Source organism: Ictalurus punctatus, chromosome 8 (assembly GCF_001660625.3).
Source record: "Ictalurus punctatus breed USDA103 chromosome 8, Coco_2.0, whole genome shotgun sequence".
Lineage (NCBI taxonomy): Eukaryota > Metazoa > Chordata > Actinopteri > Siluriformes > Ictaluridae > Ictalurus > Ictalurus punctatus.
This window is the reverse complement of record NC_030423.2, coordinates 27501403-27517886: the sequence shown is the minus strand read 5'-3', so window position 1 is coordinate 27517886 and position 16484 is coordinate 27501403. Positions and strand designations below refer to the sequence as shown.

Sequence of the window (16484 nt, the reverse complement as noted above, 5' to 3'; positions counted from 1 at the left end):
AAAATGGTTCAGAGTGTAACTCAGAGGTTGTAGAGTAAATGCAAATGCTGGCATTTCAGTTATTAGAGAATATTTATATCACATGATGAAAGGGAAATGCAAACTTTTGAACTGATATTAAAATGAAAAAAAAGATTTCCTCCACAATTTGGCCTGCCAATTCACCCACCAGCCAGCGGCCATAATCAGTGTCGAGAGGTGGTGTTAATATTAAACGCTGATGCTCAACATGCCTGTTCATGTATAAGTGAAAAACATGCACTAAAATCTTCAGCCCCTCCACATATCAGGCCGAGATCCAGCAGCAGCTCAACAGCAAAAACATTGAACTTCCTGATAAGAGGCTTGTGGGCGGAGCTTCTTATAATCCACCAGATCAAAAGATTTTCACTTTTTCTCTCATCAGCTGTCGAATCGCTGCAGGGCACAAAGATCATTCTTCATTTGTCCTGATCTCATCAAACATCTTCAGGTGCCATTTCTCACAAAGATTTGTGTTTGTGACCTCCATCTCTTCTTTATTTATATTTTGTAAAATGTATTAATGGAGAACTGGACTATCATTAAGTTTGTTCATGTTGGAAAGTTGCTGTGGTGTAAAAAAGAGGAATATAACACTATGGGACTTGCTGTTATAGGACAATAATCAACTTCAGGGTGGTAACAGTGACTCTGCTTCATCACTGTGTTCTGTACTGAGCTGTATTTCTTCTTGTCTTGAACTTGTTTTCACATTGTTATCTATATGTACAGAACACACGTATTGTCTTGTTCTGTAGTCCTGAAGGTATGACACTTCATCTTACTGAAATAAAAGCCACTTAACTTAAAGCCACAGCACCGCCCTGTAACCGCAGACCAGAGTAACCCTAAATAATCCCCTAATTTATCTCCATCATCATGAGGTCTATGTGGGTAAAATACAGCCTGAGTGTTTCTTTTTTTCTTCTGCTGTCTTCTGATATGAGGTAATGGTTTTGTGTGAGTTTTCTGTAAGTGCATTCTTCGTCTTCATCTCTAATTCACTTTAACTCTTCAGAGTTTTACTCTGTGAGACCTGTCACACCGCACTGGCTCCATCTACTGACACAGGATCTGTTTTGTGCCTTGTTAGTTGTTACTTTTTGCAGCCAGAGACCTCTTTTATCTTTATTTATTTTATTTTAATCATAGAATAGAGGGCCACCAGGGGACAACCTCCCCCATATTATATGCTGTTCTTTAGTTGTCACTGATACCTCCTACTGTATATAAAGCACATGGATGTGGACAAAGTACTTGTGTGAACTTTGTGAGTTCTGAGCTGTTGATCTGCTGTTGTTCCTGGTTTTCTATCATCTGGTCCTCGGTTCTGAAGGGAAATTGTAATGCTACAGCATACATAGACATTTTGTACAGTTTTCTACTTGCTTCTTCATGGTAACAGTTCAGATGACACCAAATATGGGTGTGATGGTCAGGTGGCCACACAGATGTATATAATATCTTACAATTAGTTCTCAAAGTTAAAATGTTTACTATCATAGAGGGTGTAATTTTTTATTTTTATTTTTTTTAACTGCTCTACTTAGTACACTAGTTTTTATCTGGTTTGGGACACAGCCTTTTGTCTACATGCCTCTATATCAGCTTCTGTTCAGGATTTTGTCGCTGTCCATGGTGATGAAACTCAAGTGAAGTAACAAAGCGAGTTCACTGTATTGATCACGTCACTTAAAAATACACCAAGAAATGTCACAATAAAGTACAAATTAAAATAGGAGAACGATATTGAATTTATTCTTTAAAATAATTACTTCAATTCATTTAATGACCTTTTTAAAAAATAAAAATAAAAATAAAAATTTAAGTAGCGCTTGTTGTGGATAAAAAATGTCATAAAATAAACATAAGGGAGGTCCAGATCCAGATCCAGGTCCAGTAACGGAGAGAGAAGGGACTGACGACGGGCACCGGCACCTAGACATACAGAAGCGGTTTTAGTTAGAGGTGGATAAATTGGTAAAACACTTTAAAGATCTTTATGGGTTATTAGTCGAAATAGTCGAAAGAAGTGTACGAGCTGAGGAGTGCTAAAACACACACACACACACACGCTCGTACAGTCAAGGGCGGGCAAGTAGACACAACATACACACACACACTCTGTCTTTCTCATACACACACATGAATAACTTTAATAATATCTTATAGTAATAGAGAAACTCTATAAAAAACAGAATGGTAGGATATGCAGGACAGTAGAACTGTAATGATATTAAGAAGTTGGAAGTACAGTAAACCGCTTTCCAAGTAGTATAAATATATATAAAATAAGAAATATAGTGCAAATATGAAAATAAATTATAAACGAGAAATACAGGAAAAATATAACTTACTCATGATTCAGATGGTGAAGATTCTCGTCTCGCAAGGAAAGCCTTAATTTTTAGAGAACCATGAAGAGAGCCAGTTATAAGGGTGGGTCAAACTGCCCCCCCCCCCCCCCCCCCCCCCCCTCGAGATAACGATAAGACCAAGGTCCCACCCGGTTGTTTAGTCGTCTTGTCTACGTCATTTTTTTTACCTAGGGAATTGAGAATCCTGGTTTCTGACCACCTAGGTAAATGAGAATCCTGGTTTTTGACCCCCTAGGTAAATGGGAATCCTGTTTTTTGACAACCTAGGTAACTAGAAACTCTGGGTTTTTGTTTCCTGGGTTGTTGGAAATGCCTGGGTTCTGATTTTATGTGTAAATTAAAACCCCTGGTTTCAATTCTATGGGTAAGTGAAATAGGCCTTTTCTGGAAACCTATGGGTTATCTAGTGTGTAAATACAGTATAAATACTGGAACTTAAGCTCAGGGTAGGGGGATCACTTTTGAGAATTCTCATCGGTGTGGATCTCGTGTGGTGGAATGGAACAATAAAGCTGGACCCTTGCTTCTTCTCACTCACAGCTGGTGTATTTTTTCTATCTCCAACTGGGCTCAGAGGTAGATGTGAGTATTGGCTTCTAAGTTAAGTTTTAAATGTTTTGGGTAATAGGCTAAATTCGAGCCAACACGCTTTCGTAAAGGAAATAAAGATGTTTCCAGCCACATCTGAGGAGTGAAAGGGAAAGTTTGTTTTGTCCATGGTGTTAAAAGTCTTGGGAGGAAACAATGCAGTTTGGTTACCATAGCAACATAGCTTACAGAACATCAGTCAACTACAAATACAGTGTTAATGTATTTGTAAGCTCAGCAAGCTTTCTGCTGAATAACTGAATGGAAAGAAGATACTAAATTTAAATACAAATGTGTAAAACAAACACACAAACAAACAAACAAACAAACAAATAAATAAATAAGTAAATAAATAGTTCAGCATTGTGTACAAATCAGAAGGCACAGTCTTATGTAACCGCATTTTTGTCAGCATGGCACGTATCCTTCTCAGACAAGGCGATCCTATCACACCAGACCGGAGTTCTGAAAGTTGGATGACGTTAAATTACATTTAAACTAAAAAAAACAGCTGTTTACACAAATAAATGACGATATAAATATTCACCAGTTGTAGCCACAAGGTGGCAGTGTGCAGCTCTTATAGTGAAATCTATATGTACAAATAATTTAGTTAAATTACACAACTGATGAAAATATAATTATTGTAATTTATTTTACATATATTCAGTGACCGTTATTTATTCCCGTTTATTTGATATTATTTATTTTACATTTCAACATATTCAGGTCCTGCTTTTTAACTTTATCCTAGTCCCTCTAATAACTGATTTATTTCAGGATTTTTTATTTTATTTTATCCTAATTTACACATTTTATTAAATAATAAATTAAATATATGATCTGGATATTTTACTGAATGTTTATGAAAGGAGTCGTCAGTGTCAGTGTGTTGTAACAGTCAGAGGTAAGACTCATTCTTGTCTAAGTCCTTAAATAACACTGATCCTCTTCATAATTTCAGTATATTCCACATTTGCATATTCACAAACACATTTACATATTTATTGATTAAAAAGTTCTCTGTAGTCTGTGATAGGTCAGTTAGAGACCAGATGTCACGAGCGTGCACGAGCAAGGTGGGCGAGCACCTGCTTTTCGTATGTTGACAATCGTGACATTGTGTACATTGGACACGTGCTTTTGCTATGTTTCTGTCATGTCTCCTCCCTGTTCTGTTATTGGCTGTTGTTTCACTTGTGTCTAGATTGGTGTCAGCTGTCAGCAATTGACGCTGATTATGTTTGTATATATATATATATATATATATATATATATATATATATATATATAGAGAGAGAGAGAGAGAGAGAGAGCGCTTCCCAGCACAAGGCGCGGAATATTAGATTAGAATAGATAAGATACTATACGTTAGATAGATTCGATTCGTTTAGATTCCATACGATAGTTATTCACAGTCATAGTCTTAGTTATTGTCCATGTTATGTTTCATTGTTAGATTAGTTCAGTTAGTCCACGCTGGTTTCTCCACTCCCAGGTCCTCGTTATAGTTTATGCTATTTCGACCCTGTCTTCCGTGACCGTGACCTTGATTCATGCTTTGCCACGTGTATGCCTGTTTGCCAATCGCCTGACCTTTGCTTGTTTGTGGATTATGTTTCTGATCACGATTTGGATTTACCTGCCTCTGTCTCACATTAAATAAACTGTTAAACTGCATTTGCATCCGTCCTATCTTCTTTACGTGTCGAGACGTGAGACCAGACTTATGAAACTCTATAAAACTATAACATAATACTGTGTAGACTCACTGGATTTTATTATTATTATTATTACTATTATTATTATTATTATTATTATTATTATTATTATTATTATTATTATTATTATTATCAATAATAATAATAATAATAATAATAATAATAATAATAATAATAATAATAATAATAATAATAATAATAATAATAATAGTAATAATAATAATAATAATAATAATAATAATAATAATAACAATATTGTTATTATTATTATTAAATTGTAATAGAATTATTTAAAATGCATCAATTATATTATGAACGTGGTGTTTGTAGTTCTCCTGAGTAACACTACTTACTCAAACTGTCGTGTTTGTAAGCTTCTTTAACAGATCTGTACTTTAACTGTAATCTGCTTTGTAAATAAAAACAACGTATATCAAACTATTAAAGCATCATTTTCTTTAAACCACACTATTAGTAGGGCCTTAAAATACATTTCAGAAAGCTTAACACAATAACACATGAGAGTACCTGTAAACCATTTTGAATGAGCCGGTTGAGATGTGGTTGGGTAATAACACTGTAAGACATTAGTGTGGGCACACGTGAGTGTAAAATTAAACCACATTTTCCATTCTCTCTTAACACCTTTCTCATGATACTGTATATCTGTGCAACATCAAAACACTAATATGGAAAATAATATGTGGTGTAGATGTAGGCAGCTCAGAATACCACGTGCTTGCTTATCATGACTTTTTTTTTAAATACAACCAATCACATCATATTCTGGGGCGTGGTCAGTACAGACTGCCTATAGTATAAATATGAATTCAAACCAAGCTTCAAGTGCATTCATATTCTGCTGATAAATGAGATACAAATACTGTAGAATTTCTAAGAAATGAAAAATGACTAGATTCTGGATTTTAATTTTGATCTTCAGCACCATGTGTAAGTAATATAAGCAAATTATTCCCATCTAGTTTGATATAATTTTTTAAAAAGCTATGGAGACTATTACTTTTGTAAGGATTTTTTGTAAAATTTTGTATGGAGTTGTATATAGAAGAATCTCCAACGTTATTCCTTTAAGGTTATCTTTAATAACCCCTTATATATAATAATATCAGAAATAAATTATTTACTTCATTGGTGTATTTGTTTTTCTAGATACAGTCCAACCTGGTAGACGCTGGGTTACTGCACAATCCCTCACAGAGTCACCAGTTTATCAGCCTGATAAAGAGCTCAGTGTGAATATCGGAGACTCGGCTACTCTACGGTGTTGTGTTTCTGAAAATGAAGCCAGGATAATTGCCTGGTTTAAGCAACCAAACAGAAAAAAACCTCAGACTGTAGTCATGGTATATAAAAATGGTGAAGAAACATTTTACAATGGATTCCAAAAGTCTCATTTCCAAATAGAAAAATCTTCAAACTGCTTCAATATGACCATTTTAAACATCATTCAGTCTGATGAAGCCATGTACTACTGTGCACTGAAGAAATCCAATATGATGTTTGGAGATGGAACTTATTTAAAAATTAAAGGTAGGATTTCCACTAAAATTGATTAAGCTACAGGTTTAATCTAGAGATTTTTTTTTCCCTTATTACCATTAACATGTTCAACCTGGAAGATAAATAATAATGAAGTGAAATACTAACTGTGTTTTCTTCAACAACACTGACTTACAGAGTTTTATTGAATTATGATAAATGTTTATAGGTGATCATGTTACTATTGCATCAGAAACATCTAAACCAGCTCTGTGTGATAATTCAGTGGTGTGTGAACCAACACTGCATGGAAACAGCACTAACATGAACACACACGAGAAAACAGGTGATATGTCTTATAATTCAGAATTCAATATTAATTATCCATAATTCATCAAGCAAAATGTTCCTAGAAAATAATTTGCACTAATGTAAATGTAATGTTATCAGTAACAGAACCGGAAATGATCAGATCTCTACACTCGGCAGTGCTCGGTTTGGGAACGGCTTTGGGTTTGTGCGCACTTCTGATTTTCTGTCTCATTTATTTCATACTCAGGAGAAGAAAATGTGATAAAAGTAAGTGCTTTTGTGATCACAATAATTAAAAACTTTATAAGTACAGTTAACTTTAGTTTGACCAAAAAGACTAATAGGTGTGTTTCTGTATTAATAGTGAAAGCTTGTATAGAAGATTCTCCAGGAATGAAGCAGGTACGTGTGTTACTTCTGTATGTAAAATATTGCTACATTAATATGTTACTCATTATAGCGTTTATTATTAATGATTTAATATAAACAGTCAGTTTACTCAGATTTGCAGAACAATCCCAAGCTTTTTATTTCGATGCTGCTCTTGTTCTGTGTAGTTAGTGTGTATTGTTCATTTACCCATATTGTATTGTTATTACTTTCATCTGGATTATTATTATTATTATTATTATTATTATTATTATTATTATTATTATTATTATTATTCAGGAATCTGAATCTGAAACACTGAATTACGCAGCTGTGCAATTTACCAAGAGGAAAGCCAAAGCTGAAAAAAAGAAAACTGGCTCAGCAGATGAGTGTGTGTACGCTGATGTGAAAAAAAACTGTAAGATGTAACAGAAATAATTCATAACACATGATACTATTACACTGCAACAACATTGAAAATATATTGACTAAACAAATATATTCCATATTTTTCATTACAATGATATGACATATGATGCGCTAACAAAAAAAAAAACAATACAAAACAAAACAGAAAAACCTAGAAATAATTTTATATTTGTTTACACTAATCTCATAATAATAATTATATTAAAGTCGCCTGTCTTTAAGATATTGTTTTATTTGCAGTGTGGATAAACTCCTATGCTACAGGTTTTATTTCTGTAACTACGGATGTATTAACTTCAGTAACAATGAACTTGTAAAAAATCCAACTTGTATGTTTTTTGTTTGTTTTTGGTTTCAGTAATTTATTTTTTCACAATAAATATGAAAAGCAATTCCATTAAAAAAAGTAACAAAAAACATGATCTTTTCATGATTTATATGAGCTTGTTTTGTTCACTAATCTCTGTGCTCATCTTTCTGGCAGTAGAGAAAGGACACTGAAAATCATGACTTACAAATGGATTATTTTAGTGGGTCAGAGAATGGTGGGAGGTTTACCAGTATAAGTTAGAAACCAGTGAATGCAGTGAGGATGATTAAATCAGCAGTAAAAATACAACAAAGGTAACTGATGTATTGATCTTCATAGAGACCTTGTTGCAGAACTGACTTCCAATCTGTTTCAATGCAGTTTTTTTTTTTTTTTTTTACATTATTTTTTTTATCTTTTAGAGAATTTGTAGGTTTACTTAAGCTGCATTTGTTTTCCTGATCGTGGTGCTCAGAACCTGGAAATAGATTTCTTCACCATTAAGTGTCAAGTAAAACTTTTTCAAATACATTTTACATTAACCAAATTGAAGCATCAAGCACAAAGATAAATCCTTCCAGACATGGAGCCATAATCATTTATTATGAAGTCCAGGATTTTCACCTCACACTGCATGCAACTTACAACCATCATTCACTTACTGAGTGTGTATTTATATAGTGCATTTTTAACCTTAGTGGTTCTACAAAGCACTTTACACTGGTTCTCATTCACCCATTCACACACACACCAATGGTAGCAGAGCTGCCATGCAAGGCGCTAACTAGCCATCGGGAGAAACTTGGGGTTCTTGCCCAAGGACACTTCAGCATGTGGAGTCATGTGGACCGGGAATCGAACCCTACGATTAGTGGACAACCCGCTCTACCACCTGATCCACAGCCACCCTGTTGCTACACAGTATTTTATTTTATTTTTACTTGATGGTAGATCTCTGGGCTCAGAAATCAGTACTGTTTTAAACCCATGAATCATGAGGGTGGAGATAGCTGGTCACTGAGCTGCTCAGACATGTTTTTTCCAGTGTACATGTGGGTCCAAATCCATCGAAAGCTATAAAGCAATGGGAATAGAGACTGTGACCACAGAGATGCATCATCTGGGCAGATGTCTTTAGCAAGCAAGGTGCCACCAAACTCCCACATTAAGGACTCTGGGATAGCGTGCTTGACCTGTTGGTAGAGGTCAATCCATCTCTCCATCAAAAAACTGTTGCTGTGTAGAAGTACAGCCGTGAATGGAAGACAGTCTTCTTTACATCCAGTGGGAAATATGAATACTTGGTGATGCTGTATGGTTTCATGATTGCACCAGATTGTTCCAGTAATTCATCAAGATGGCGCTCTGTGACATGCTCCACACATGGTTTACACTGATAACATCTTGATGTACAGTGGGGGAAATAAGTATTGAATGCCTCAACATTTTTTTTAAGTAAATATATTTCCAATGAGGTTATTCTTCTAAACATGTTGTCTTTAAATCTTGTTCAACTGGATTCAAGTCAGGTGATCGACTGGGCCGTTCTAACACCTTGATTTTTTTTTCTCTGAAACCAACTTAAAGTTTTCTTTGCTGTATGCTTTGGATCTTTGTCCTGCTGGAAGGTCCACCCACATCTCATCTTCATCATCCTGGTGGATGGCAGAAGACTTTTCTCAAGAATCTCCCAGTAAAGAGCTACATTCATCGTTCCTTCAATTACATGAAGTCTGCCAGTACCATGCAAAGAAAAACAGCCCCACACTATGATGCTTCCACCTCGAAACTTCACTGTTGGTATAGTATTTAAGGGTGTTGTGCAGTGCCATTTCGTCTCCAAAAATGGTGTGTAGTATGACAGCCAAAAAGTTAAGTTTTGCTCTAACCAGACTACACTCTCCCAGTATTTCATAGGCTTATCCAAATGAGTTGTAGCAAACTTTAAACGAGCTTCGACATGAATTTTCTTTAGTAAAGGAGTCTTGTGGGGTGAGCGTGAGCAGTGGAGTGCATCGCCTATTGATTTCTCTGTGGCAACCTGCTGCCTCCTAGTGTTTCTGGAGCTCTTTCCAAGTGATCCTTGGCTCTTGGGCTACTCTTCTGACTATTCTTCTGACTCCCTGGTCAGAAATCTTGCGAGGAGCTCCTGTGCATGGCCGGTTGATGACAGAGTGATGTTGCCTCCACTTGTGGATAATGGTCCCAATGATGCTTACTGGAGGATTCAGAAATGTTGTAATAGGTCTGTATCCAATTACATCAATATGTTTTGCAACAATAAGGTTCCAAAGGTCTTGGGAGAGCTCTTTGCTTTTACCCATCATGACATGTTTCTTCAGAATACTTCCCCTCACCATGGATGCAGCAGGAAGACGGAGGAGACGTCACACTAAGGAAAGCAAGAAAACCATCCCAGCTTTACCTAGTCCCCAGATCTCCAGCAGGAGACCCACGAGGCAGTCTCATTCCTAGAGCTCCAGCATGAGAACCATGGGGTGGTCTCATTCCCAGAACTTCAACCTGAGACCCATGAGATGGTCTCACCTGCAGAGCTTCAATATGAGACCAACGAGGCATTATCATCCCCAGAGCTCCAGCAGGAGACCCACGAGGTGGTCTCATTCCCAGCGTTCCAGTCTGAGACCCACAAGGTTGTCTAATCTCCAGAGCTCCAGCATAAATTAAAGTTCCTGTCTGAGGTCAACGAGGTGACCTCCCAAGCCATGTTCCTGTCTGAGGTCAAAGAGACGATCTCTCAAGCCAAGTTCCTGTCTGAGGTCGAAGAGGTGACCTTTCATGCCAATTTCCGGTTCAACGTCAAAGATACGGCCAACACAAGCACTGTTCAAACCAAGTTCCTGTCACAGTTAGAAGAGAAGGCCAACCCAAGCTCTGCTCATGCCAAGTTCCTGTCCCAGGTTGAAGAGATGGCCAACCCAAGTTCAGCTCACCCCAAGTTCCTGTTCCAGGTCGAAAGATGGCCAACCCAAGCTTTGCTCACGCCACGTTCCTGTCCCAGGTTGAAGTCAACATCAATACCAACCAGGTTCTGCTCACACCTGAAGCCGACGTTATGACCAACCAGGTCCCGATCACGCCTGAAGCTGACGTCATGAACAACCACTTCCTGATCACGCCTGAAGCCGACGTCACAACCAAACCAAGTTCTGATCACACCCGAGTCTGCTGATATGACCAACCACATTCTCCTTATGCCTGAAACCAACATCATGAACAACCAAGTTATGCTGACACCAGAGTCTGTTGACATGACCAACCAAGTTCTCCTCATATCTGAAACCGACGTCACATTTGACCAGGTTCTGCTCACACCTGAAGTTGACGTCAGGACCAACCAAGTTATGCTCACGCCAGAGTCTGTTGATATGACCAACCAAGTTCTCCTTATGCCTGAAACCGACATCACGACCAACCAGGTTCTGCTCACACCTGAAGTCAACGTCACGACCAACCAAGTAACGCTCATGCCAAGGTCTGCTGACACGGACAGCCAAGTTCTGACTAAGCCCAAGTCTGCTGACATGAATAACAAAGTTCTGCTGACGCCCAATTTTTTTGACACAGCCAACCAAGTTCAGCCTGCAGAGTTGAAGGAGGACAACACTTCGCTTTTCTGCTCTGCTGAGGACGTCGTTCTGCCTTCCTGCTCAACTGAGGATACTGCTCAGTCTCCCGGGTCACGTGAAGACATTTTGCCCAGAGGGCCAGGACTGCCAGGGGAGGATTTCCCATCCTGCACTGCGGCCTACAAACATGGCCACCATGGACTGCAATTCCCAGAACATTCATTCATTCTAATTATGCACACCTGCATCCAATTTCACACAATCACTCCATAGTATAAAGAGACTGTTTTCTAACAATGTCTTTGCGAAATATTAGTGTTATCACTCTACCAAGCGATTATACCCTGTTCCTCATTTTGTTTTATGGTTCTTGATCTTGTTTTTGTTTTTCATTCTCGATTCTAGCCTTGCCTTGTTATGCCTGTTTGCCAATCGCCTGACCCTTTCCCTGTTTCTTGACCTCGCTATTGTCTCGTGTTTTGGATTTGTCTGCTTGTCTCTCTCAAATAAAAGTCTTTAACGGCACTTGCATCTGTCTTAACTTCCATTATGTGGATTACGTGACAAAAAGGAATTCATGTATCTTTTGGGGAGCTAAGCTCCACCTGTCCCCACTGTAATTTCAACACTGCTGTCAGGTTCTTCAATAATAAAAGTCAAATGCATTAAGTTTGGCCCAAATGAGCATTATTATATAGGCAAGATTTTGACTCCAGATGGAAATTAAAATTAAGAATGAGATGTTTGTGTAGGCACACATAAATGTACAAGTAAACCACATTTTCCATTCTATCATAACACCTTTGTCACAATATCTCTGTGTAACACCAAAACACAAATACGGAAATATGTGGTGTAGATGTAGGCAGATCAGAATACTGTGTGCTTGCTTATCATGACGTTTTTAAATTACAACCAATCACGTCATATTCTGGGCCGTGGTCAGTACAGACCGCCTATAGTATAAATACAAATTCAAACCAAGCTTCAAGCGCATTCAAATTCTGTTGATAAATGAGATACAAACACTAGAATTTCTGAGAAATGAAAAATGACTGGTTTCTGGATTTTAATTTTGATCTTCAGCATCATGTGTAAGTAATATGAACAAATTATTCCCATCTAGTTTGATAGAATTTTTTTTTAAAAAGCTATGGAGACTATTACTTTAAAGCATTTTGTATGGATTTGTATGTAGAAGAATCTCCAGCGTTATTCCTTTAAGGTTATCTTTAATAACTCCTTATATATAATAATATCAGAAATAAATTATTTACTTCATTGCTGTATTTGTTTTTTTCTAGATACAGTCCAACCTGGTAGACGCTGGGTTACTGCACAATCCCTCACAGAGTCACCAGTTTATCAGCCTGATAAAGAGCTCAGTGTGGATATCGGAGACTCGGCTACTCTACGGTGTTGTATTTCTGAAAAAGAAGTTGGGATAATTGCCTGGTTTAAGCAAACTAACAGAGAAAAACCTCAGATTATAGTCACAGTATATAAAAGTGGTGGAGAAGCATTTTACAATGAATCCCAAAAGTCTCATTTCCAAATAGAAAGATCTTCAAACTGTTTCAATATGATCATTTTAAACATCACTCAGTCTGATGAAGCCATGTACTACTGTGCACTGACATCACCCAACCTTGTGTTTGCAGATGGAACTTATTTAAAAATTAAAGGTAGGATTTCCACTACATTTGATTAAGCTACAGGTTTAATGTAGTTTTAATTCTTTCCTGCATTACCATTAGCATGTTTAACCTGGAGGACAAATATACAAATAATGAAGTAGTGAAATGCTAACTGTGTTTTCTTCAATAACACTGACTTACAGACTTTTAGTGAATTATGATAAATGTTTATAGGTGATCATGTTACTATTGCATCAGAAACATCTACACCAGCTCTGTGTGATAATTCAGTGGTGTGTGAACCAACGCTGCATGGAAACAGCACTAACATGAACACACACGAGAAAACTGGTAAGATGCCATTCATAATTAAACAATTGTTAATTATGCCTTCATAAAGCATAATTCATCTTGAAAATTAATTGCACTAATGTAAATGTAAAGTAGTGTGGTGAAATAACAGAATCAGAAATGATCAGATCTCTACATTCGACAGTGCTCGGTTTGGGAACGGCTTTGGGTTTGTGCGCACTTCTGATTTTCTGTCTCATTTATTTCATACTGAGGAGAAGAAAATGTGATAAAAGTAAGTGCTTTTGTGATCAGGTTATTTAAAATGAATAAACTCATTTACCATTATGTCTATCAAAAAGACAGAACTCATAGGTGTTTTTCTGTATTCATAGTAAATACGACTATAGAAAACTCTCCAGGAACGAGGCAGGTACGTGTGCAGGAACATTCTGTATTATTATATACTGTATGGGTAATTGTGTTTGTTTCTGTAGATGAGTCTGACTACTAATTTTGCTTCATATATATGTGAAATGTGAAATGCTACATTCATATGCTACTTGTTATAATGTTCTGGATATAATTTATACAATGAATTTGATGAGATTTGCACAACAGTTTCAAGCTTTTTATTTTGATGCTGCTCTTGTTCTGTGTAGTTAGTGTGTATAGTGCAGCTACCCATATTATATTGTTATTATTGTATTGTTATTACATTGAATTGGACTTGTTATTATGTTCTTGCTGTATTATTTATTTATTTAATTTTATTTTTATTTTTATTATTATTATTATTATTATTATTATTATTATTATTATTATTATTATTATTATTATTCAGGGATTTGAAGCGGAACCACTGAATTACGCAGCTGTGCAATTTACCAAGAGGAAAGCCAAAGCTGAAAAAAGGAAAACTGGCTCAGCAGATGAGTGTGTGTACGCCGATGTGAATAAAACTGTAAGATGTAACAGAAATAATTTATAACACATGGTACTATTACACTGCAAAAACAGTAAAAACAGTGAAAATATCTTGACTATATGCCAATTTATTACATCTTTTTCATTACGAGATGAAAAGATTATTAAATGATAGATGCATTTTTTACATTAAACTCACAATAGGGCGCATGGTGGCTTAGTGGTTCAAACGTTTGCCTCGCACTGCCAGGGTTCGATTCTTGGCACGGTCCTGTGCATGCGGAGTTTGCATGTTCTCCCCGTGCTGCGGGGGGTTTCCTCCGGGTACTCTGGTTTCCTCCCCCAGTCCAAAGACACGTATGGTAGGCTGATTGGCATTTCCAAAGTGTCCATAGTGTGTGAATGTGTATGTGATTGTACCCTGCGATGGACTGGTACACCATCCATGGTGTACACCGCCATGTGCCCCATGCTCCCTGGGATAGGCTCCAGGTTCCCCACAACCCTGAAGGATTAGCAGTATAGAAGACGAATGGATTAATCTCACAATAAGAATTTTTTTTTTTTTTTTTAATTTTTTTTTTTTTTTGTTTTCTATTCAAGATATTGTTTTTTTGCAGTGTAGTTAAACTTCTATGCCACAGGTTTTATTTATTTACACGTGTTTAAAGTCACTCCTGATGTTTGTTTCTACCATTATTTCTTTCAAGTCATATTCCTAACTTTGACTTAAAATGAACTTGTGAAAAATACATTTTTGTATGACTTCCGATTTTTTGGCCTCATTTATATGACTCTGACATTTGTTGAAGACACAATAAATGGAAAGAGCAATTTCATTAAAAAATCTAACTAAAAAATCTGAGTTTAAATCAAAGTAATTTTCCATTTCTGGTGTATTTTTGAAAAGGTTGTGCGTTGGCATTTAACATAAGCCAAGCACTGTGACATCCACATTAACTGGGGGCGGGGCTTGTTCTATTCACCCAGCTCTGCACTCACATTTACAGCACTAGTGAAAGGACATTGATAATCATGACTTATAAATGGATTATTTTAGAGGGTCAGACTGTAGTGGGAGGTTTACCAGTATATGAGGGAAACCAGTGAATGTAGTGGAGATTATTAAATCAGCAGTAAAAGTACAACAAGGGCAACTGATGTATCGATACTAATACACAACCTGTAGGAAAACTGCCTTCCAACCACTTTTGAGGTTGATTTGTTGTTGTTGTTGTTGTTGTTGTTGTTTTCTTTCTTCTATAATTCTATAGTTTTTCTTTGTTTTCCTGGAATGTGGTTTGTTTCTCACTATAAGTAAACACTATGATCTTGCACTTTTCTTTTGCCCATCAGATTATTATAAACATATGTTACCAATGGAGAACATCAAATAAAGTTTAATTACTGAAAAAAACAAGCTTAGTGTGTGTAAATCTATTCCACACACAGGTTTAAACAGAGCATTAAAAAAACCATGGTGCTGGTTATAATGCCAAAATACTTGGTGTAGGACAACACACACACACACACACACACACACACACACACACACACACACACACACACACAGAGAGAGAGAGAGAGAGAGAGAGAGAGACATTGACTATGAAAAATGAATAAAAGTGAAAATGCATAAATTAAATAATATCTGAAATAATAAATGTAAGTACAGTATATAATGTCAAGCGGTCAAGTGGTATATCTGTTTTTACATCCTGGTAAAAGAAGAAGCTGTTAGAGAGTCTGCTAATTGTGGCTCAAATGCTGCAGTACCTCTTACCAGATGCTAGTAGGCAGAAGACACTGTGCTTAGCAGGGATAGAAACTTTGGTTTCTCTGCACGTTCTTGTTTTACAAAGCTGTAGGTAGATTCCTGATAAGGGGGTTAGTGGTGTGTCAGTGACACTATAGATGGGTTTGTTTGTTTATTTAAAAAAAAAAAAATCCAGGTGGCAGATTTGACTTTTTTCTAGCCATCTGAGACAGGATAGGACTTGCTGGGCTTTCTTGGCCAAGAAGGCTGTGTTGCCAGTTCATTTGAGGCCTTCAGCAATGTGCATGCCGAAGAGGTTGCAGTGTAGGCAATCACTCAGTCTAGTGACCAAGAATTAAGAAATTCAACCCTCCCAGAGTCGGGACTGAACCCAAATTGTCCCCAGAGAAATGTACCAGAACAAAATGGGAATGCCTAGATCTTTGTTGCAGAGGGTCTGGACACATGCCAGATTGTAAGCAGCTTGAAGAGACCTGGTTCTTAATTTGGGAGAAATATTTCCCTTTGGATAAAAGTGTCTGCTAAATGAATAAATGTAAATCTATTAACATGACATTGCAGATATGATTGACTCTGGGGCAAAGTGCAACTTTATAGCAGAGACCCTGTTTCTCTATTCTGAGACCAGGCT

At 36.8% G+C, this 16484-nt stretch overlaps 1 protein-coding gene and 1 long non-coding RNA gene across 3 annotated transcripts; both read left to right on the top strand.

Annotated features, from left to right (window-relative positions):
* Nucleotides 1-6312: 6312 nt before the first annotated feature.
* Nucleotides 6313-7720, top strand: LOC108268771 (uncharacterized). Of its 2 annotated transcripts, XR_008396891.1 has the most exons (4): nt 6313-6554; nt 6659-6787; nt 6885-6922; nt 7190-7720. It is a non-coding gene; the product is annotated as an uncharacterized LOC108268771 (long non-coding RNA). The 2 variants fall into 2 exon arrangements; XR_008396890.1 differs by having other exon boundaries at nt 6313-6787.
* Nucleotides 7721-12223: 4503 nt separating this feature from the next.
* On the top strand, nt 12224-14892 carry LOC108268766 (uncharacterized). The gene is made up of 6 exons (XM_017473934.3): nt 12224-12315; nt 12526-12906; nt 13093-13209; nt 13355-13444; nt 13545-13582; nt 13994-14892. The coding sequence occupies exons 1-6, from the start codon at nt 12273-12275 to the stop codon at nt 14138-14140; spliced, it is 816 nt and encodes a 271-aa protein (XP_017329423.1). The 5' UTR covers nt 12224-12272; the 3' UTR covers nt 14141-14892.
* The last annotated feature ends 1592 nt before the right edge of the window (nt 14893-16484 follow it).